Source organism: Diachasmimorpha longicaudata, chromosome 15 (assembly GCF_034640455.1).
Source record: "Diachasmimorpha longicaudata isolate KC_UGA_2023 chromosome 15, iyDiaLong2, whole genome shotgun sequence".
NCBI lineage: Eukaryota > Metazoa > Arthropoda > Insecta > Hymenoptera > Braconidae > Diachasmimorpha > Diachasmimorpha longicaudata.
Window position 1 is genome coordinate 5809856 of NC_087239.1, and position 24026 is coordinate 5833881.

Consider the following 24026-nt stretch of genomic DNA (forward strand, 5'->3'; position numbering starts at 1 on the left):
CCCTCCTTCTTCGTCCCGCTTGGCCGTATCGTCGATGAGGCGATCAAGAACCGGTACAGCGGAAATAATTAGTGTCGCGCTTAGAATTACCATGATGATCAAAACTTTCCAATTACCAACACTTGCTCAACAACTCTCATCAATATTTTTTTTCTCATGAGTGAGATAAAATCGTGGGTCTTTACCACTACATTCCGCGGTGGAAAAACTCGGGGGAAAAAAACCAACGTGAATTATGATTTGATGGAAGATATCACTTTCGAAATCGAATTGCAGAGGAGAATTAATTTTTTTTTATTTTCAAGGACATGACACTTGAGTAGCTCATTTCCCCGATAGTAATCGATTGGTCTAAATTATTTTTTATTTACGACTCGATCAATTCGAAGGAGCGACAGGAGCATTTCAATTTTTGGGGTAAATTATGCAGTTCCCCCTGGAACCGATGGAATATTTATCTCCACCCTCTAACACCCTCTCGATAAATTTCCGACGCTCTTCATCTTACCCCGGACACTCGATCTCCCCGAAAACGGAATGCGATAAACTAAAAAATCAGCGCATAATTATCGAGTGTATCGAGCCGAGAAGGTGTGTATGAGCACTCGATTTATCAGATATAACACATCAGCACATGTTGCAATAAGCCACGCGAAAATCTCACCGCGATGGAAATGAGATACATATAGCAATGAATGTGCAACCAACGAGCAGTAACTATACTCGTCCAGCACGTAATGCAAATTTTAATGAGACAATGACATTCGAGGGATGGTACGAGGTAAAAATGGAAGTGGCCAGAACATCATACACGATGAATATTTGTACGTAATTGTGAAGAATATTGTTACACGCTCTCATTCGTTAATTGCATCATACTTGATAAGTACCCAACTGCCAATTGGCACGGCCCATTAATCGCATATTTCTTTTCCGCGTGTATTACGAAATTCGACGATTTTAATGGAGAGAACATCCACGTACCCCCACCCAGTCCGACTGCAATTGCAGTCGGCCAATCACATTGCTCCGTAAAATCGGCTGAACTGAAAATTAGCAATAGCAACAATTTTTGCAAAAATTCACACATAAGTTTGATCTTTACCCCACCCTCAGACGGTGCAGTAAAGTTAAAAATGAAATATATAAATAAAATATTCCCCGAATAATAATTTTTTTACGTTTCTCAATACTCAATACGTTCGCCCAGTTTTCGCCCAACTTCGGCTAATTTTCGGTCAAAACTTCTCGCCCCACCGCACCCCCAAACTCCTGACATCGGAATTAATTATCCCCCGGTGAAAAAAAATCGGTGATTTCCATGTTCGCGAGTACAATGGTTTCACTCGGTGGGAAAAATTTGTTCATTGTTACCCAGGTCTTCCAATAGGCTTGACGAACATGTACAACATCACCCGCATTGTTCACCGGAGCCCAGTGCCTCTCATTGAACAAATCACCGTTCTCATCTCGTTATTTTAAATGAGTTATTCCCCAGTGGCTGAATTATTCATTCCACGTAATTGAAAAATTTTCGTTGAAATGAATAGATTTTTTTTAATAAAGTACATGTATATAGAAGTATATATACATACATATTATTGAAGCCAAATCCATTATTTTGTGCTGCACATTGCGGCTGGGGTGCAGCATCGATTCATCCCCTCCTCCTTTTTCTCTCTTCACAGAAAGAAAAAAAAATATTCTGAAATCGTGGGGCTGAGATATTTTGACGGCTTTCTTCCCGGGCGCTGACGAAACCATGTTACATACCACCGCAAGCACAAATGCAGAAAAAGCTCTCTCATCAGGCTTGTCCCCCCCAGAGGGGGGCTCTCCTGCCCTTCCTCTCTTCCACCTATGAATTCCTTTTTTCCCGCTCTCATCCCTCCACCCTCCGATCCCTCCCGCACTTCACTGTAAGAGCTACCGTTTGCGCGCGACGACGGCAAAAAGCATACTTGAAAAGCTTCCCCGAGGCTCTCTCGTGACGCACAGCATTGGAAATGTATGCCACACGTCAGCTAACAGTAGTCTGAACACGTACCGAGTGTTCGATTACATTTTTCTTTTTTTCCTTCGTCACTTCGCTCCTCACCAGCTGCACAGATATTTCTATTATTTTACCCGCACTATTTACCATTTAATGGACGACAACTTGGCTACACGAATTACCCAGATTTTGTGCATTAATATTTATAGAATGTAATGATGGAGAGGTGAGGAATTCCGGGGAGTGGAAATGGACGTTGACACATGGCAAGAATTTTCTGAGATTTCCGGTGCACGAGTTGAGCATTTTTACCACATTGTTGTTAACTTAAATGTTGGTGGGAAGCTCCACTAAAAAATCCCAAAAATATTCTGTCAAATTTTCGAAACTGTCATCATCGCGATAAATAATCCTCCCCAATTTCCGGAATTCCTGTTTTCCCCTAATCAAGAAATTTATAATTCCCTCTGATTTCCAATCCCTTATAAAATCTCCCCTCCCATTATTCAAAGTCACCCTCTCAAAAATGACTAATCAAATATCCCCAGAATTCCAACTCCTCCCCATCATCTCACCCTACCACAAAAGAAAATTATAACCCCCACGAACCCAGCGCTTCACCCACACAAAAGCACAAGAGGGCTTTATCACAACAGGTTTGATTCCCAATAGACGTTCCCATACGCAGCTTCATCATCGCCAAGAGCACCCCGACCAACCCAATCGTATACGAATTTAATATTCGGTGTAACATCATCCGGGGGAAAAAAAGTGGAGAATTTTCAGAAAAACGTGGCCCTTTCAGACTGAAATAAAAAAAAATCCGAGAGTTCTCCAATAGTCCTCAACATTTTTAGCCGATAAAATTTCCGGTCTGACTGCATCAATGCCTTTGACCCCCCCCCAAACCTCACCCTCCCTCCCTCCCCCTCTGTCACCCCCTCGAGTGCGCTGGAAAACTGGAAAATATTCGAAAGATCCAAGTGAACGAGACGAGTTGGAAATAATTGCGGCGGGAAAACACAGTAAAATCCCACCCCTCCCAACCCCTCACCCTCTTCCGTCCCATACAGAAGTGACTAATTCTCTTTGAGACCCTTGCGGTCACATACAATCGATTCCGTGAGCCACGTAATAAGCGAGATAGACTCGCTATCCTCTCCCCGTATCCCTTGAAATCAGCGGGATACGCAAGAGGAATCCTGGAGATGAAAAAAAAAAAGGTACGAAAGGGGGAGGGGGAGAGAGAAAAAAAAAAGAGGAATTTATATAGAGAAGTGAAGCCAGCGTCTCGAAACGCTCCTCACTGATTTCCTTCTCTAAATATGGCCGCCTTCTCTCCTTTCTTTCTTCCTGCACTCGTTTTGTACTCTCTCACCCCCTTGTCCCACTTGCCCCCTCAACGGCTTCGTAACCACCCATAACCGCCCCTGCTTGCCCGAAGGTTCTACTTGATTGCCGAGGCATCTTAACCTCGGCCACAAAGTCCGCACGGACTCGGGTATTTTCACTTCATCCCCCCGCCAGCCCCTTCCGTACAAACGAGGTACCGGTGAACCTATGGGAGCGATGAATGATTGTCATCCACCAACAAGAGTACAGAAAAATTTACCCCACGCCCAGGTGGAATAAAGAGGCGTTTCGTGAGTGAAAAAATACCAATGATATTTCTGGTAACTTTTACGCCGACCAATCAACAACGCAGATATCCACCGCTGACGTCCGCATGTCGAGTCCGCGTGGACCCGGGGAAGTCCCGACCTTTATTATACTTTATATACGGATATACCGTCGATGCCTTTCCAGTCCCAGAGAGTGTATACGAACCAAAGTCCTCGGTCTTCGGGGTAGTAGCGCGGCAAAGAAGAGGAGGAAAAAAAAAATATGTTGAGTCGGACGGGGGCGGTGGGAAGGGAAAAAAAAAATTGCATAGATCGAACGTTTCCGTGACACGAACTTCAAGCCAACAAACCGGTATACCGAGCATCAACGAACATTCACGATGCTTTGGACGTATTAACCCCAACCTCGGGATCTTCACAACTAATTAATACAACCGCGGACAAGATTGTAAACGCTCTCGTTTTTCAATGAAATCTGGCATTCGAAGGGGGGGAGAGGGAGGGAGGGTTAGGGGTGTGTACAGGGAGAGTAATTTTTTAGAAAAATTGTGGTGTGATTGGGGAAAAAATGTTAATCCCTGAGATGATTACAGTTTGATGGAGATTTCAGGAATTTTTGTCGCTGAAGCTGCGGAAAAATTCACATTTTAAATAACATTTTCAGTATCAGGAACGGATTTTTTTTTGTGGCCAACACTTTGGGCCTCGTTTGGGTCAGATTTTATCTTAGAAATTTCTCTCGGTAGGATATTATAGAATGAAGGAAGGTTTTTTTATGGAATAAAATCGGGGACAACTGGGAAGTTTTAGCTCGTACAGGAATTTTACAGTCTGCAAGGCATTAATTTTTTACTGTTTGCAGAAATAAAAACAGTTGTTCTTCAGTCAATTTTCATAATGTTAGAGAAAAGTTTAATGAAGTAATTGGTGTTAAACATTGCAGCCGATTCATGCAAAAGAACCGCATTTTTCTCTGGTACTGAAACACCTGCGATGTTTTTTCCATTTTGCGTGAAATTTTTTATTTAATAAACTGATGAAAAATGGAGGAGTTTCCGGTAATTGAAATATTTCGTTTGTTTTTAATTATTCAATAAACCCAGTGCACGAGACATATTCCCATTTGCTTCGCCCTCCATTATCATTAGCCCGCCGAAATCATTAAGCAACCGAAGTCAATTGTCAATTTAGAAACCATCTCATCGCAGTGAAAAAATTTTCTAATCAATATTTTTTAATGTCCCTCGCCACCGGCTAAATGAACGTCGAAAATATTTAATTCCGTTTTCCCATTCGACAGTGAAGAATTTTAATTAATTGTCATTTAATGTGAATTCCTGGCGTATGCGTGAATGAATGTCAGTGAAAAAAATAGTCCGAGTGAACAGTTTCTTTCATGAAAGTACATTTCACATATCTGTGAATGAGTTAACACGACGTCAAGGTGCCAATTATCATTCTATCATCCGTGCAAGCTCCTGTCTGTGTGAATCTTCCCAGAATTCACTTGACACTATGAAACAAGCCTTTTTTCACAACAGTTGGCCTGCCTCTATTCTGTTAACCATAAGTTATATATGTGTACCCAACTTTCAGCCAAGTTGACAAACGGTTCCGCTAATAGACCACCACACGTAACTTCCCGTCAAATATAAACGTGTGCTAAGCTACATGGGGAATATCGGGGACACTGATATCTGTACACACATCGATGATTTTACGAGTTGGTATATATGTTGCATTTATCACAGACATGAACGAAGTGGTATGTCTCGCCAATTCGACGCCAATTTTCACCGCTCCTATAATAATAATTGCTGGTTGACGAATTATTTGTTTTGGCATGATGCCCACCAACATCGAAAATCGGATTTTATTGGCAGTACGTTTGCCAAAATTTTTACCCTGTATTGAAATCAATGAAATTGTTTATCCTTTCGGCGTTTCGGTACTGTTGATTGAACTGAATCCGGCATAACCGGAGCGAGTACACCACATTAACAACAAATTCACAGTACATTTCGAACCGATGAAAGAACCGGAGTAAAAAGAAAGCGAATGGAATAATAGGGATGAAGATTAGCAGAAGGGAAGAGTAAGGGAGTGGAAGAAAATTGCAGGTGGCTATGAGCTATGCCCTATTAGACTTAACTCTGGTAATGGAAATATTATTTTCATTTTTTCTCCCCTTTCTCATTTGTTCGCCCTCAACCTGACCGCGTTCAGCTCCCACAAATTACTCGCTCCCACCCTCAATTGCTCTTTTTTTTCGTTGAGAGAACGGGGGGAAAATCTGAATGCCTTTCTACCCTGATTTTTCCTACCTTCTGCTGAATATTGATGAATGTCCTGAAATTGCGAAATCCGCCTTATATTTAAGGAGTTGAAATAATTATGGACAGAAATCGATTGTATATAATTGTCCATTTAATTTTGAAGGAGACTTGAAATGCCTCATTTCTCTTCGTGAATAAATTTCGTGTCACTCACTTGAAAACCATTATATAATCGATTGGCTGTCACTAACTGTGACATCGATTGCAGAATCAATTGAAATACGAAGAACAAGTTAGACAGAAAGGGAGGAATTATTAATTAAAGGATCGAGGCAAAATGGTAGGTCTTCAATAGTGAATATTTTGGAATCTGTTTAAAAAAATCGTCGGATTCCAGCCCATCAAACTCAATCTATTAACAATCGTTGACGTTCCATTTTGCCCCAGTCTCTCCTACGAACTGGACAATAAAAACCCTCCATCAAGCACCGTTACAGTAATTTAATTAATACGCCTTAGTGCGTAAGATATTGAACATGATCAAAATACAATAAGTATGACAGAAAGAATAGTTATTAAATTATCGATTTTGATATAATAAAGTTTTTCATTACAAGAATATTAAATATGCGAATGTCCTATTGTTTATCACGTCTATCTTTATCGCTGAAGAATTTCGTAGCATTTGGAAATCTGAGAGGATCTGGAAAATCAGGGCTTTGATATCTGTTTGGATGAAGGCATTCCCTGATAGCCTCACCAAATGCACGTCTGGCAGTTGAATCAGATGCAACAGCAGCAGCTGCACCATCAATTTCCTCTACTCCAGCTCGTCCAACACTGTCTCTTATCAAACGTTCCATAGAGGCTGGTATTACTGAACTATTAGACGTCGGACTTGCTAATAGCGTTGGCTTCTGTTGCTCCACCAATTTTCTTCGTTTACTGGGCATTGTTGCCAAGTACGCATCACTTAGTGAGGTAACACTACCACCAGATAGTCCAAGCTGGAGTTGCCTCCTCTGTCTAGCTCCATCACGAGCTATTATTGGTACCCAATCAGGCATAAGATTGTCATGGCCTGGGAATGTCGTTGATACTTCCTCATTGTCATCCAGCATCAGTGGATCTGGACCTAAATCAGTCTCCATTGGCTCGGGTACTGATTGAGGGGGGGATTGGGATGCTGCTGGGGCTGATGACATTGTTGAAGTTGCCTGGCTTGCTGCTGGCTCCGATGGAGATGGTGTAGAGTTCATTGCGGGCAAATTCTTGTAACCGAAAAATTTTTTCAGTTCTTCCGCTGGGAGAGGCTGCACTGCTCGTGAATACTCACGAAGCCAGCTCACTACTGTCTCCAAAATCCAGTCACGAAAGATTCGAGGTGTGTCACGACCCATATGAATCTGGAATTATAATTTATTTTACATAGTTTATTCATTTGTTGTTCATGGATATCTATTGTACTGAGTGACTATTCATATTTATTTATTTGGGAATTTTAAAAATATAACATACTGCAAACATTTGCATGCATAGCTCAACTCCCAATTGACGCCTCCTCGATACCAGACGGCCGACTCCAATCAGGGTATTGGCCATTTTTTTTATGCGTCCGACGATAGCGCTAGCGAATACTGCATCTAGATCTGAAGCGAGAAAGAGTAGTTTTGATTTCTCATGACATAATATTGAATGGGTTACAGTAGATATGTAAATGATACATCATTTTTTGCCTGTTGGCAATATCTTCAGAAGAATGAGAAATGTGTCTGGGTTATTTGCATACATTTTCCCCTTCAAACGACTATATTCTCACTGCTTTAAACATTCTCGTACATTCAAGTAACATGTAGCGAGACCATAGAGGTTCGAAAATATATGATCGAAGGCAATTAATCAACTCAACCTTCAGCGCAGTTTTCAAGATGTCTTTAAATCTAATGCCCTTAGAGAAATTTCGGTCTCAATTTAAATAAATGATATTTACCGTAATTAGTGAATATACATCTCACGATTTCCCCAATGTGAACGTTCAGAATGTTCTCGATCGTCTCCCTCACACCGATATCAGCTCCCTGTTCATCCCTGGCATCAAGCGAGTCAAAAACATGCAGATGGGGCTTCAGCTCCCGAATAACCCTCTCAGTAATTCGATTAGGCAAATCCGCCTCAGGAACCGATGGATTGCCCTCTTGAAGCGCATCACGCAATTCCTTCTGAACTTGAAGAGTCAGTGAAGTGTAATTTCCCTCAATAATTCTGTACCAATCGCCAACTGATAATTTTGAAAGTACTCTGTACACACTAATATGAGTAGGTCGTTCACTCTCCCTGCCCTGAGGTAACTGCGCATCCAAGACAACATCCCTATTGGCTAAAGCAGTGTGAAAAGATACAGGACGACGTGCGTATCTCAAATTGGTAATGGTCTCTGCTAATGATATACGAATAGGGGTGGTATTCACGAATTGCCGTCCAGTAATCGTGGCAAATCTGGGACCACGGACTTCACCGACTGATCCAGCAGCTGGAGTTTGCCCAGCAGCATCTCCAGTACCACTGGCTCCACCAGTCTGTGTTGATGCAGCTGTGCTGGTTTGAGCAGGTTGACGACGTACGTGCTGAGATGTGCAGGGCAAAAATGGATCGAATTCAAAGTTATCAGCAACATCAATACCAACACCAAGTGCTTGTGCATGCTGAAGAACATGAGTCCTGGACGTTGTTCTTGTCTGAGTTGAAGTGGTTGGATGCGTGTCTGTATTACCTCGTGGCTGTGAGCTTGCCGATTCACCAGTACCTGTTCTGGAACGATTACGAGGACAACCAGCTGATGGTGTTGATGATGCAGAAGTTGATGATGTTGTTGTTGTTGATGGGGATGGCCCTGAAACTCCAGTTTGTGCTACGTAACCAGCAACTGCTTGCATGAGATGTCTAATAACTTCAGGAGCTGGTGTTCCCCAGGGAAATCCAGCGGTCGGACCACCTGGACTGGAAGTGTTGTTATTGTTATTTGTGTTGTTATTATTATTGTTGTTGGTGGATCGAGGTCGTGATTCAGACGAGAAGCTCCAGATTCGTTGAGATTGTGGGGCCATTTCCATGACGACTTCGACGTTGTTGGGAAAATTGAAGAGTGGAGCAAATGGAGACGTTGATTGTCCTGAACGTTCTGGATTAGCCCGTGGCTGGGATGTCTGCGTTGATGAACCTGTTGCCTCAGTGGTGGTGGTTGATGGTTGAGGGGGCTGGGTTGGGGGTGTATCGTTATCGGTGTTATTGTTATCGGTTTGGCCGTGGAGACTTATGTGAGCCTCGACTTGGATTGGCATTCCAGCTTGGACTATTGCTGGGGGTCTGATGTTCCTGGGACGACAGCGGAGGGGTCGGGGGTGCGCCTCTGACATGTCGATGTTGAAGTTGCTAAGGGCATGCTCAGCATGAGAGAGGAAGTGAAAACACTCGAAGACACCGTCTATTAGACGCTGGTTCTCCTCAGCTGATGAGGAGTTTGATGACATCATTCTATCTCTTATGTACGGCCTCAGGCGATCCTGAGTTGCGAAGAGTTTTTCCAGGAGACCGGCGAGCTGAGGGGGGACGAGAGCGTCGTTTAAAATGTCGTCGGCACTCGTCGCTTGTTCAGGCTCGTCCTCAATCTGAATCTGTAGATTAGATATTTCAGGAGTCATTGAAATCTTTCTCTTGTTTATTGAGAAATGGTAATTCCGAGTTGAATGCGTAGGAGCAATCGTAGTTTTAATGTTAGAATTAAAAATGAGGAATTTATGTGTTGATTAGAGAGAGGCTTAAGAGGATTATTACTATCTTTGAGAGGGCACTCGTAAGGCAATTCTCGATCAATTGACTTCAATAATATGTAGACAAAGATGACTAATTTCGTTTTGTAATTTCTCATTTATATTTATGGGGAATATTCAACGCAAAACTGCACATTGACTCCCAAATTGAAGTCCATACCGTGAGAATTATTGAAAACATCAAAGACATTTGTTTAAATAACTCAATAGTTAATTCCATTCTAATAATATTTACCGATGGCTCCTGTGGCTCCTCCGCTGGGGTCGGGGTGGATTCGGCAGTTGCTCCGTCACGTGGAGCAGATGTTTGAGGTGTGGTAGCTTCGTCAGAGGTGTCACTAGCGTTCTCCAAGCGGTCGATAACTCGATTGGCCTGATCCAGCATACGACTAATCAGTCCCAAGTGGCTGCTGGCTACAACCCCACGCAAAATCGGCAATTCCTCGTCCTGAAGATCGAGAATGTCAGCTGGAAGTGATAGTGATCCCACGTACAGGGGATTTCCATGGAACTGGGTTTGACGGTAGTGAAGCCTGGGAGCTGAATCCCAGGTGGCACCCGAGGTACTCTGGCTGTGAGAGTTATTTTGACCGGCGTTGTTGGACCTCTGGTTCAGGGATGGGGGGGCACGCTGGACCAGATGGATCACCTTGCCATTCACGTCTTGAACACAAGTACAGGTTGATACAAATAAGTTTTGTGATTATAAAATGGCTGACGAATCGTTTTCGTAACTCAACTGGATTCTCCCAACAAAATATCTCCTGATTTTTTTCTATGGACTTATAGTTACTATGGAGCTAGCCAGCTCATTTCTCTTAACTCCATGTCATTAAATTCTCATCAATATGTCGCGCCATCTAATTTCGAAGGAAATATCCAAAGTTAAAAGTCTAATTACCGTATTCGTTGAGATTTTTTTCATCTTGCAGCACACGACCACAATAAATCAATCTCTGAAGGTCAGCTGGAATACTGACAGTCTCTGCTATATGTTCTTTGAATTGTCTGACTGTGATCTAAAAAAAATGGAAGGTTGCGTTGGAAAAGTTATAATTACTGATCTATCGAATCATCAAATTGAGTATTTGGTAATTTAATAGGAACATTCGGGAAAACGTTAGGTTATGAATCATAAGAATGACGCAGTGGTTTTGATTTCCAAAAATCAGTGATAAACTGAGAAAATTTAATTATTTGGATTTTAAATGATATATTCCCTAGAATATTAATTGTTCTCTAGCAGTTAAATATCCAATTTCAAGTCAATACCAGCAAAATTAACGTAGTAAAATTATCGTGAAACGTCCAGAAGTTTCTTTTTCTCAATGGAGACTCGAAACATCGATTCCAAAATGGAAAAAAATGTTCTGCACCCAAAATACCCGAAGTTTTTGAAAAAAATTGCTGGGAATGGAAGAGACTGGGTATGTGGCAGTCACGGGGACATGGACGATATTTCTCTAGTTTGATAGTCGTGGAACATTTGATAACTTACATCGTCGTTCAATGAGAAGGTATGATTCTGGGAATCCAAGGTCTTCACCGTAAGATCGATCATCTTGGGGCTTGGGTGGAGATAAAAATCAGCTGCAACGATTTCCCTGAAGATTTTCTCTACTTCACTTACCTGAGAATTCGTGATTCAATCAATTAATAAATTCAGGAATACCCAGGTGATATGGGAGTGTGGCAATATTGCCACACAATATTGCATGTCCTCTTACCGTGTCCAACCGATGACAATTCCAACGCTAGTGTTCACTCCTGAATATCAAGGGACAAACGGTTTTCACTTTTTTCCAATGCGGTATAATCATTCACTCGATACTATCATCGTCACTCCCTTTAATTATCGGCCCTAAGTACACTTTATTCTCGTGGAAGGTATTATGATGCGTCGTACACGTTATTCTACCCAGAATTCATTATCTTTCTAGAAAAAACCAAAATGCCATACTGCCAACTGTTATATTGGAGAAGACCCCCCAGCACGCTAGCGCCACTGTGCGGCCATTCGAGGCTCAGTTCCATTGGTAACTGCTGGATGACACCCTTCCTTGCCGACCCGTTCAAAAAATTAAACTCCAAACTCCAATTTTCATTGAAAACTGATTAAATGAACTCGTGAATTTATTCCAATTACTTGACTTATTTCGCCATATTGTGAGAGAAAAAATAAACTGAAATTCACTTGTTTTTTCAAATTGCAAAAATCAATGAACATTGGAATTCGAGAAAATTGTCATCTTGTTGCCCAGGAATTTATAACACCAGATTTTCAACTTAAACAACCATAACTACTCCCACAAATTTCACCCAACAAAAAAGTCAAATAAATTTCCTCAACCACTTCCTCGACCTCCAGAAATTCCCGGTTGAATTCCAAATCCTCGAATGGGGTAAAATACTTGGGCCTGATTTCCGCACACGCCGTAATGACTCACTCCCGTCGAGCGAAATGATAAGAAAAACCCAAAAAAAAAGCCTAAAAAGAATGCCACCGGGAATGTACGGAAAAGACAGATAACGTGATATATACACACAGGAGATAAAAACTCGTAAGGCAGAGAGGGGTTACGTTGTGGGCCATCAAGGAGTCGGGTCCATCAGGCGCCAGAAGCTGAAAAAAAAATATATAAAAGTAAAAATAAAAAAGAGGAAGAAAATACGTGAAAAGGAAACGAATAGAGGGAAAAGACTCTCCCCGGGGGGGAGGGCGAGGGGTACCGGCTCATAATGATGTAGCTGTCTCGATTTAGCTCTCGTTCCCTTGTCCGTCCAGTGGAGTACTTGGGTTGGGGTCGTATATGCCTTGTTTTTCTCACATAGCCCGACTGTCCGGCTCCTGCATGTCCGCCAACGGTTCCGGTATACCCAGTTGCTTGTTATGTACACTGAGAGAAAAATGTAGTAAAACGTGTAGTAAAAGGTTTCATGGTGGGAAGTATTACAATAAATTTAAAAAACAATAGCCCTCGATTGCAAACTAATTTACGATATGAGGAAAAATCAATGAACACATGGAAATGCATTAAAAATTAATAAAACGTGCTTTGGTTTTATGTAAATAAATCTGTATAATTTATTTTATATACATTCATATAAAAGAATCCCAGGGCACGTCGCCCTAGGTCCCAAATATCTTCTCAGTCAGTTCCTCGACTAACGGCCGCAAGACCTGAAGTACCAGAAAAATTAGAAGAAGAAGAAGAAGTTCCTCGACTGCTCTCGAAGAGGAAAGACCTCAAATAATTAAGTTGATTGTTCGAAATCAGATTTTAATTATTGCTTCCCAATCTTGTTTCCATATTCCCGTAGGAGCCAAGTGGAATATTGCAAATTTTTATAGCCTCTCAGTTATACGGACTTTTATTAAATATTTTTGTTAAATATCTTCTTGTTTGAATGCACAGTTTTTCGATGTTACGGACGAACGGTAGGCGTTCATGAGGCTTCAACTCCCAGTTCGTGTTTCGTTATGCGCGATCGTCCGTGAGGCGCCCAACAGCCCCTGGTGAACGTTGGCGCCAGGCTGCATTCTCGCATTTGTTTTATAACCAAACACGCGAGACTCTTATTTTAATGTCTTTCTCTTTGATTTTTTTTTCCTCTTAATCTTTACTCATTCACATTTAAACGAGGATAACGCCGGGGACTTGTTCTTCGTCTTTTGCGGAATTAACATTTTTGTAAACAAGAGGTTCGATGTTTTGGTGGTGTGTTCGATGCTTTGGGGATTGTTTAAGAGGATTTAAATGGAAATTTTGTGGTTTTATGGAGTTTATGGTTCGGGGGGTAATATTTGCCTTTTTAAAAAAATTATAATTTTTTGTAGCAAATGAATATCTGCTTTGTTGTGCTCTATTTTGGTGGGTTGAATTGAATGAAACTGAAAAAAATGAATAGTTTCATTCACGGAAATTCCCCTCACAAATGTGTACGAGCAATGGGAGTGATGAGGATAGAGGAAAAGTCATCGGAGGAAAAATTCTCACCACTCCACTAAATCACGAGCGATAGAGTAATGGAGACAGCAGTCGTATTTTCATTGATAAGACGTATTCACGTTGCTCAACTTTTGACCTTTGTTTATAACGTATCGACATAACTGTCTAAGAAAATACACGATAAACTTTCGAGTGAAGACAACTCAATGGTTGACAAAATACAATATCAAGAAGAAATATCCCTTCGATAATTTTCTCAATTTTTTAAAACGTTTTTATTCAATTCCAATCAAATTAATAATTTTTTTTTCAATATACATTGAAATTCGTCAACATTTAATGGTATTACCAGCGAAATCTGTCGATTTCCAGGATCGCCTGGAGTCGATCAATAAATAAATCAATGAATAAATAGAAATTTATATTTATCGAGTTACCAATCATTTTTTAAATAATATTTCCAGGCATTTATCAATTTCGATATTTCTCTGAATTTTTTTTCAACTTTTCGTTGACTTCTGTTTTTTTTTTTTAATATTAGTCACTGGAATGTTGTGCCCACTGAATTATTCATTTATTTATAATTTTTATTTACGTACTCTCGTTTGAATGTGTCACGTGTTAGGCATGCCATTCCAAAAGCTGGGGACCATGTGAGGACGGATAAAGAACCTCAAAAAAGAATTTGAAAAAAAAAAAAAACTAAAAAGAAAAGAAGAAGAAACATAGTAATAGAAATACAGTTCGACGTCCGCAAAGAGTGCGTGGAATGTCCAGTGGGTAGGAGGTGTTGTACGGCACACATAAATTTTCTCTTTGTTTTGTCCACCCAGTAAATTTTCGGCCTGCGACAAAAAAGATAAGAGTGAAAAAATATATATATATAAAATGGAGATAAAACAATTCGATGCTGAATTTTCGGGGTGCGTGACAAGGCGCGTTTGGAATGTCGTTTTCACGACGCCTCGTTGACGCCTCATCGTTTTTCTCGGGTAAAAAATTCTTTGGGGACAAAAAAATTATTAAAGGTGTTGTTTTCAATCGTTTATCATTTACATCAGTCAATGTACCTGGGCTCAATTGATAATCGAGTTACAATTAAGCCGATTAACCCTGAAGCCCTTTTTACCATTCGCTCGTATTACGAATCACTTCCATCATCGTTGAATAAAATTATATTGACATAATGGAATTAGATTCTATAAAAATCACTTAATGTCGTAATCACTTTCGTTCATGTAAGTGATTTTATTTTCAATCGAATCAAGTGCATTATTTATTTATTAGGTCACGTAACTGGATTTTTTTGCTTCCAGATAAACGATTCGTCAATGATTCGTTCGCAAATTCGACTGTAAATTACTTCACTGTAATTTAAATCCAACAAGTCGATAGTGGAGTCAATGGACTAATTTCCCTCATTAAAAAGTAAAACTAATTATTATAGAAAAAAAAATATCATTTGAGAAATTCCCATAGACAAGTGGGTTTCATTTTCCCTCAATAAAAAAAATCTATAATCGATATCCCCTCGGGCGTCTCCTAAGCTTCTTTTCCCATCACCAATCACTCCAGTTTGTGTTTTCGTACTTGCCATGAACCTCGTCGGGGCAGACTATAAGTAAGTCCAGCACAGCCAGCAACGATTTAATGTTGTCGGTGCATTCGTGGCGCCAGCAGTTTAAAATCCCCGCGTGACGAATTACCCATCAATAACCCACTCCAACAATTCCCGAATTACCCCCGAAACCCCCCCCCATTGCACCCCAATTCCGCGGGCCGCATCGACCGGGTGAAAATTCAAACTGACAAGTGGATTAAATTCCAAATTAAATCACCGCAACGAAATCCGCGTCGAAGTGTAACAAGACTTGACGTGCGGGGAGTTAAAAAATTAAAAAAAAAAAACCTGAAGACATTAATAAAGAAAAGGAGCCGAGACAAGTGAGTGAGAGGGAGTATCTCGTGTTGGGGAGAGGGGAAAAAAAATAGATAGAGTGAGAGGGAGTAGGAGGTCAGGAGGATTGTACCAGAAGTGGGGGAAAGCAGACTACTGGGCAAAGCGAGTTGTCTGATTGATTGTCACAGGGAAAAAGACCCGGGGGTGGGGGTTTTAACTGCAGGGTGGATGAGCCAAGGGGTGGCAGTAGGTGGGGGAGGGGTGGAGGGAGGTGAGTGGGGTAGAATCGACGAAGATACTTGTCGGCAATTGGTTGTTTGCGGGGGGTGCGCGCATGGTCCGTTTCGGAATCATTGCGGATGGGGACTTCTTGGTTGTTTGGATGGTGATTAGGATAGTCGGTAGCATAACGTTGACTAAGAGAGTACAATTATTCATCGGTCTGTATTGAATAATTTTTTTTCGGGGGGAGAGAGAGAGAGAGAGAGAGAGAAAGAGAGAGAGAGATAAAAAAATATATATACATAAGTTGTTGATAAAATGTCCGGTTTACTTTACACTCTACTCGGACTCGCTGCCAGTTCGAGTCTACATTGTGCTGTTAGACGTGAGATAAGTCCATGTACATGCAGACAGGAGGATTTTTCAAGTCCAGTTATTGTTAATCCAGTATCAGTAACACCGTCGAGTGATCCTGGTAATGTTGGTGGTATTGTACCAAGTGGTAGTGTCAGTGGTGGTGGTGGTGGTGGTGGTGCTGGTGTTAAAAATGTTAATGCACATGGTCATGGTGAAAGAATTGAAGTTGTGTGCGAGAGAATGGAGTCATTTGGACAAGTTGCTGATGCACTCAGGGGTAAATTTACTGCTGAACAGCAAATTACACTCAGAGTATCGCACTCGCAATTGCGCGATATATCGCGGCATGGTTTCAAGGAGCTCAGAATGTCGATAACACGACTTGAGCTCAATCACGATCATCTGAGGTGAGTGTCAATGGTATTGCAATTATCAGGGGGTATTTCGACTAATTAAGTCGGCCGTGGGGGTCCAATGCTGCGACATTATCGGCGGTTTCATTAAATCCGGACAATTCCGTCGATTTTTCAATCTCATACCCCTATTTTTCGGGGAATACGAAATGGGTGCAGGGTACCACGTGTGTCTGACTATATCATACACACCACTACTCACTTCACTCAAAGATGTGGTGAATATTATTTTTCGGGGAAATTGTTCAGTCATTGGGGACGAACCCATGATGTGGGACGTTGGAATTATGATGGGGTCGGTACACGCAGAGAGCACGTGGTGGGATTTTTTTTCGGACCCATGTCTGGGAGAAAACAACAATAACACAGCGTTAAGCGCTTCATTACACCGAGTTATGTTCATAATTTTATGATACTTCGGACGAAAAATAAAATTTTGATAAAATAAAGCGTCTGCCACTGGTTGTTCCAACTTCTGGCGCCTCGCAATAAATAAAGATAGTCCTAATCGTGACTGACCTTTTTCAGATGACTGTGTAACGTGTTTATGTGGGAATTTATCACACTTATCAGTGGCAGTAATTAAATAATAAATCACAATGACTCGTTGATTTGATGTTTGCAAATGACTCGATTGTGTCTCCGGAAGTTTTTACCGAAATTTCATATTTTTCGTCGGACATCTGTGGGGAAGAGAGAGTTTTTTTCAGCGATTTTGGAGGATTTGAGGAGACTGTGATATTATTGTTGTTCCAGTAATGTCGATGGTGAAGTGTTTGCTGGATTGAGCCGCACGCAATACTTGAGTCTAGCCGATAACGAAGTATTGTCGATACCGAGGCATATTTTATCGCATCTGTCACTGCTTCGGACACTTGATCTCAGTAGAAATCGCATCGGTCGCATTGATTCCGATGATTTTAAGGTAATGATTGGACATTAGTGCTTTAGAACGTAAATTAGTCTGGAATTTGGTGAAACGGAATGCCTTCGCGTTCAATATGTTCTCATTAAGGTGCATTTAGACGATATTAGTTAAAAATCAGTCTGAACTTTCGGTTCACATTTAATTTATGACGTTTTAACGAGGTTCTGAGTTTTTTTGTCATTATATGTCAGTTATGAAGGCTCCTGCTAGCTCCATTGATTGAGAAAATTATTTTTTCATTATTTTTTGCAGCACAGGAGGAATTAGTCCATCTGATGTTTTAATTTGAAAAAAATTATTTAAGTAACTGCCATGCATTACTTCCTTTTTAATCGATCTTGCCATTTGATTGTTGAAATTCAATTTCTTCTATTTGTTAATTAATTATCCATTCATTCGCACAAGTATGTTTTTGGGAACTTTTTAATGAACCTCGGACGTGATTTGTAATGGATTCCCTATCTTTATCCGCTCGATACTCATTAATTCCTCAGGATATCAGTCATGAACTCCAACATTGGCTATTAAATTTTCAGTACAATCCGACACTGCAGCATCTGTCAATGGCCGGCAATTCGATATCGGAAATGATACCCGGTTCGCTTCCACCACTCGTTCGACATCTTCATGTCGGTAGAAATCATCTCAATTCACTGAATCGAACCCTCCGGTATGTACAACATTACTCTTAATATCCTGTTTACAATGTATACCGAAGATGTAATTGGCTGATGAGTTAATGAGGGACAATTAAGCTTCCTACTTCAAGACGATTCCATTAATCTTTCGATGACGTTTCATTGATTCAAAGTGAAAACAATGTTTGCGTCTGTTAAATTTATTTTTCTGTGGAACTCAGTTGAAGTTTTTAAAATAAAAAGGTCTTCTCCTCTGGAATTTTCTAAAGGAGAAAAAAGGAAAATAGGACGAAAAGAATTTGGAGAATTTATGTCGAGGAATTCCTACAGAAAAAATTCCAATGGAAATAGTTCTATTAGCAGATGAAATTCAACGTATTTTACTCAACTCCATTTCTCCTAATTATCAATTTTATCACACCATCACCAGCGACTTGAACCAACTGGAGTGGCTATTCCTAAACTCAAATGAGCTCACCTCTTTGGACGGTGAGCTACCAGCCTCTGGACACAATCTAAAGATGCTCTATGCCGCTGACAACGAATTGACTCATCTCCCAACGGAATTTCGTTATCTCCACAGACTCGAGACATTATTCCTCCAGCATAACAACATTCATAGTCTCGATGGAACTCTGCAGAAGGCGAGGCGACTAAAGTTCTTAGAGTTGTCTTACAACAACCTGCAAAAGGTAATTAAGTCCCATAAGTCCTGACCACATTAACACTCCAATAAAATAGTTTATCACTTTGAAAGATCGAAAATCTCTGAAGGATTTCTCGCTATCGTATTTTTATAATATCGAAATTTATCGTCCGATCCTATAAGGTGATGTCAAATCAGCAAATATTAATTTTTAATATCAATTGAAAGTTAACAGAAGAAGATTTCGTGGAGGCAGAGATGCTTGAGGATCTAGAATTGGGTCATAATTCCCTGAAATCATTGGGCGGTGATACAAGCATTGGTGGTGATGGCAACGGTAGTAACAGTGCTCTCTGGCCCCTGAGATCATTAAAGTGTTTAAATTTGACCCACAATGAGTTGAGTGAATTTTCATTCGCCTTGTTACGTGGTCTCAAGGAATTACGTCTCCTCGATCTTTCAAGTAATCGAATTGTCCGTCTCTATCGTGGACCAACTGAGGTATGTCAGGCACACATATTTTTCAAGGTTGACACAATTGCCCGTAATTAATGAATTCATTGATTAGAATCTCGTTGAAGAGGAGGGAGAGGAAATACCTGGGGCTAGTGTCCAAGACATGAGACTGCAGAATAATATGTTGAGCAGTCTGGAGGGCTCGTTATTCATTGGAATGCGGGAATTGCAGAGGCTCAATCTGAGTCACAATGCACTGGGGCCAACCATTGGACCACAAGATCTGAGGGGCCTTGAGGGCCTGCGTGTCTTAGATCTTTCTTATAACAGACTTACGACACTTGAGGACACATCAGAGGTGAGTGCATTCCATTATCTTTTCGTGGTATTTTATTTTTTTATGTCGATGATTTGCTGTCCTTCCATTTCTCCCAGAATTTCTGGTGGAGATTTTTAACTCATCGTTGCCCTGAAATAGCAATAAAAATTAACGAATTAAAACCCACGAGTCTTTCAATTGATGTCAGAACGGGACTCCACGCCAATATTATCGAATTTTTTTTACACAATTACTAAATTCTCTTTCGTCGCTGTTCGCAGACGTATTTGCCAGCTCTGGAGGAGCTCAATGCATCCAACAATCGTCTGATAACACTATCAGAAAGAGACTTCCGGGGTTTTCCAGGGTTATGCTGGGCAGATGTCAGTGCCAACGAAATAAGATCGCTGACACCGGAAGTTGTTGCCAATACACGATGCACGGTTCATGGAGTGCCCGATGTATTACGTATTTACTTACAAGGTAAATAATAAATAATTTGTGAAGGCTTAAGAAGAGCTATCAGAGTCAAATGGGGCTTAAATGAAAGATGTACTTGATTACGAGAGTAAGAGCTTTTCATTAGATTATGTACTTCCTCTCAGTATCGTTGATAAACTCTGATTCATCATTGAGTATTGGCATTCTTGGCAACATTATTGCACATTTGAGAGTAAATCTGCAGTTGGTTTTATGGCATTTTCATACCACTATTAATCCAATATTATTTTTCACTCGAATTTATTGGAACGATTAGATACCAAAATTATCGTTATTTCATGACGCCAGAGTCACAATAAGTCACTAAAATCAGGAGATACGACACTTAGAAAACTATGAATCCGAGATAACGAGTGATTACTGAAGTATACATTACCATGTATGAAGTTTCATTCAAGCGGAGTTTGACCTCGGATAAGGAAAAGGGGTTGCCAAATACAATGATTCCCGTGTTACATCAATGTTGACTGTTTCCATCATCATGTATCCTCCCCTCAGTGATGATTTCGTCGCTCCAGACGTTTTGTTATCTTTGTCATCCAAAATGATAAATTTTCCAGCAAAGGAAAATGAATAACAATGACATGTTTTTTTACAGATAACCCAGTGCTGTGTGACGCCGGTCTGGCCGACCTAACGGTTGCACTGGAAGTCAACCATGCAAAGGTCTATGGGGTCACCAGTAACTGTCCAACGACGATGAAGACACCAGCTGAAACAACATCTACCCTGCCTCTGATACCGCCTACCCTTTTTATTGCCGCTGCTGCTGCTGCATCTGGTGGTAATGTATCATTTGCTGCGACACTCGAATAAAATTATTTACTGACGCGATGGGAGAAATGGGAAGAGATAATCAAGCTTCAGTTTTCAGGGATGTAATAGTAAATTATCAGAATTTCATGTGCAACAAAAATTAATTCGACAGAAAATTTTGTGGGAAAAAGGAACAGCAGAAATTTGGATTTTAGGAAAGTTTTTGGGCTGAAATTCGTAGGTTTTTTTATTAAATGAGACGAAGGAAAGTCCAAACGATGGTGGAGATTCAAATTTATGTCGTGTGAATGTAAGAATTGTAGTTGGTTATTATTATTATTTAGGTACCAGGCATTGTTGTAGACATTGTAAATAGTTATCATTTGTTCCCCTATACATGTTTAAATTTAGGTTTCAGATATTATTATTTCATAGTATAAAAAAATTTCACGTCTCTACTATCCAGAATGACGGATATTTTAGAAATAATTGATAGTTATTACGGAGGGATCAGATAACTCGAAGCCAGAAAATATTGTGAATCAATAGGTACAGTTTGAGATAAAAAAAAATTAATGGGAGAGAACTCATGACTGCAGGTCAACTGATGAGTAAAATGAAATCTGTCAAATTGAGACTTGTTCAATTGTCAGTGGGCGAGATGTAGTTGACCTCACTACTTGACCCCATGCCCATAAAAATGATTTGTTATTGACTCGGGCATTGCATACGTAATATATCAATCATATATATTTCCAATTATTAATATTATTTATCATTCTTCATTCTTGTTAATTCGTCACAGGCTAGAAAATTGAAGAGTTGAAAATTTTTGAGAAATTCATGGCATAAACCACTAGCAAAAAAATACTTTTGAAATTTCTGGTACACTTCGTGAACATTTTCATAAAATTGCAGTTTCGTGAAGGCATTCAATAAAAACTGAATTTCAACCAGATTATTTCGCAAAAATCAACAGACCTCAAATGTCACTCGTCCTTCAACTTTCCTCACAATGAAATGCCACTCTCCCGAAAATTACTAGTCAACTGTCCCTGAAATTTCAATAGTTTTCTAGCAGCGATAACTGATATTAACATGTACTGAAAATATGTCCTCAAGTCATTCGGTAAAAGCCATTCACTTAGGTATTGAATCATATAATATTCGTCATAGTATTCAAATTAAATCACATAGTTTTATTTCATTCAGCAATTGGGCTACAAAAGTGAATGATATGACGAGGAAAAAATTCAGTAATCATGAATGATCCGATGAGCTTCAATTATCCACAAGTCAAAGTCAGACCCATTGAACTGTTAAGTATTGTAAGTCAAAAAAAATTTATTTCCTAGCGCTAACGATCGTAATACATATATGCATACATTATATCCATAATCTGATGACAAATGACTCCAAATGAAATATTTATACTTATGTGTGCATATATTGATACGATATGTAACATTCTTAGCTTCTAAGTAATTTATCAACGCTGTGATTTGCAGTTTCTTGCTTTTGTTTTTTTTTTTAAATCAATTTTCTTTTCTTCAATTCAAAGGTTCATGTTGATGATCGTTAATGGATCTCTAAGTCTAAATAAAAATTGAATGGAATGTGAATCTATTATTGATCTCTGATAATGGAGAGATGAATAAAACCTATTATTGCAAAATAACGATAAAACGTTATATTTTGATAAGAAAAGCGTTCATGGTTGATCAGTGAATTAAATTTGACATGTATATGTAACGAATCGTGTGTTTGTGAACGTGGAAAGGAAACAATGACGAGAGAAAAAAAAAACAAAGTTTCTAGATATCCTAATTTTTATCAATAAAGGCTTTACTCTTCTAAAAAAATATATGAGTATTTCTTAATGTTCATTCGAATCAATAAAGTATTATTTATGGCTGATATAGTATTTTAAGAAAGTACTTCGTATTTGACATATGAATCTTGCAATATCGAGTGTCTCGTAATCTCTTGATAAATTCAGTTTAATTTCAGTAAGATACTTGTCTTTCAGTGGTGGTTGAATGTTCGAGACTGAAATAAAAAAAGTATCTCATTAAACATTAAAGAGAATCTTTTATTTGCGTAATGCAAGGGAATGAACGGGAGACTCACCTCGCCATGCGCCACCAAAATTCTGAAGAACTACGTAATAATTGTCTCTGTTGGGATTTTCGTTGAGGAAGAATGTCACTGTCAGTGTGTCGTGGTCGTCGTGATGCTGGACGTCCAGGTGAATGGACAATTTCTCTTTGTATACTGCCATTGCCATCTTGATAGCGTTCCACTCCTTCTTCTTCGTTTCCTTTTGTTTTGTTAATTCTGAGAAGGAAGCAATAATCAAATTGTTTCACTGTGGGAGGATTGATCAGTAATTATCTTTACAATTTCCCTTCGGCCAATTAGGGGATTTGTGGGGGGTTATTCAGAATGATTTATTGGTAATTGTGGTAAATTATTAAAAGATGAATTAATACTGCAATAAATACCCTGTTGTAAATCAACCAGTTCGAGTGTCACTGCTTCCCTGCGAGCTTTTTCTTGATTGGTTTCTTCAGTCAGAGTTTTTTCCAATGCTATGGCATTCGCAATTTTTTTATTCAATACTTTTTGGTCCAGAAGTAGACTGTCAAGCTTAGTCTCCAGGTTTCTGGTATCATTTGACAATTGTGATATCAATTCCACATTCTGTTCTAATTTGTTCGAAGCTCCTGAGTAGAACGGAAACATAAAATGTCACAATGAATTTTTGTTCTGTTAAAAAGTTGATGTTTCTTGGAAAAACAATTACTTACCTTTACGATTACTTAACTCTTCGGTCAAAATATGGGATATTTTCGTTCGACAGTTGTGAAGATAAGTGTTTAACCTCTTGAAATAGGCTTTCTCTTCGTCAGGAGACGAGTAAAGTGTCTCAATATCGCACTCCAGTTCCTTTTTTGTCTTGTTCTTCATTATTTCAAATGCATGGAGTCAACCAAGTTGAAAAATCAAGAGTAACAATAAACGAATTATCGAGCAATAACAAAAACAACTTTGAACATCAGTAGACAGCTCGGTAAACACTCAACGGTTTCCCGCAGTTCGAAAACTAACTAGACATCGCCGCCAACTTCAGACAAACGAATATTACTAGATTTTTCTAGGGATATTGGATTTGGGCGCTATTTCTCCGCGGCAACTTTCAAATATTTAAATTTAGTTCCT

At 39.8% G+C, this 24026-nt stretch overlaps 3 protein-coding genes across 3 annotated transcripts; 1 reads left to right on the top strand and 2 right to left on the bottom strand.

Moving 5' to 3' along the window:
- Positions 1-6377: 6377 nt before the first annotated feature.
- Positions 6378-11688, bottom strand: LOC135169651 (large proline-rich protein BAG6). Its single transcript, XM_064134822.1, has 7 exons — positions 11446-11688; positions 11217-11348; positions 10620-10737; positions 9954-10381; positions 7882-9562; positions 7410-7540; positions 6378-7297 (listed from the first exon to the last, which is right to left on the bottom strand). The coding sequence occupies exons 2-7, from the start codon at positions 11277-11279 to the stop codon at positions 6530-6532; spliced, it is 3189 nt and encodes a 1062-aa protein (XP_063990892.1). The 5' UTR covers positions 11280-11348; positions 11446-11688; the 3' UTR covers positions 6378-6529.
- A 4162-nt stretch (positions 11689-15850) lies between these two features.
- On the top strand, positions 15851-22666 carry Ltl (larval translucida). The gene is made up of 8 exons (XM_064134833.1): positions 15851-16554; positions 17317-17485; positions 18025-18158; positions 18557-18818; positions 19001-19273; positions 19341-19586; positions 19829-20030; positions 20647-22666. The coding sequence occupies exons 1-8, from the start codon at positions 16109-16111 to the stop codon at positions 20862-20864; spliced, it is 1950 nt and encodes a 649-aa protein (XP_063990903.1). The 5' UTR covers positions 15851-16108; the 3' UTR covers positions 20865-22666.
- Positions 22629-23918, bottom strand: LOC135169659 (uncharacterized). The gene is made up of 4 exons (XM_064134843.1): positions 23615-23918; positions 23309-23530; positions 22935-23141; positions 22629-22853 (listed from the first exon to the last, which is right to left on the bottom strand). The coding sequence occupies exons 1-4, from the start codon at positions 23772-23774 to the stop codon at positions 22708-22710; spliced, it is 735 nt and encodes a 244-aa protein (XP_063990913.1). The 5' UTR covers positions 23775-23918; the 3' UTR covers positions 22629-22707.
- Positions 23919-24026: the final 108 nt, after the last annotated feature.

Bases quoted from the DNA above. Each gene is read 5' to 3' on its own strand.
- LOC135169651 (XM_064134822.1), bottom strand. From the start codon at position 11,279: ATGATCGATCTTACGGTGAAGACCTTGGATTCCCAGAATCATACCTTC. The intron at 9,563-9,953 runs GTAAATATTATT...TCTAATCTACAG, and splicing joins AGGAGCCACAGGAGCCATCG to ATTCAGATTGAGGACGAGCC. The intron at 7,298-7,409 runs GTATGTTATATT...TTATAATTCCAG, and splicing joins TATGCATGCAAATGTTTGCA to ATTCATATGGGTCGTGACAC.
- Ltl (XM_064134833.1), top strand. From the start codon at position 16,109: ATGTCCGGTTTACTTTACACTCTACTCGGACTCGCTGCCAGTTCGAGT. The intron at 17,486-18,024 runs GTAATGATTGGA...TTAAATTTTCAG, and splicing joins TTGATTCCGATGATTTTAAG to TACAATCCGACACTGCAGCA. The intron at 18,159-18,556 runs GTATGTACAACA...CACCATCACCAG, and splicing joins TCACTGAATCGAACCCTCCG to CGACTTGAACCAACTGGAGT.
- LOC135169659 (XM_064134843.1), bottom strand. From the start codon at position 23,774: ATGAAGAACAAGACAAAAAAGGAACTGGAGTGCGATATTGAGACACTT. The intron at 23,142-23,308 runs GTATTTATTGCA...CTTCCTTCTCAG, and splicing joins ACTGGTTGATTTACAACAGG to AATTAACAAAACAAAAGGAA. The intron at 22,854-22,934 runs GTGAGTCTCCCG...TTTTTATTTCAG, and splicing joins TTTTGGTGGCGCATGGCGAG to TCTCGAACATTCAACCACCA.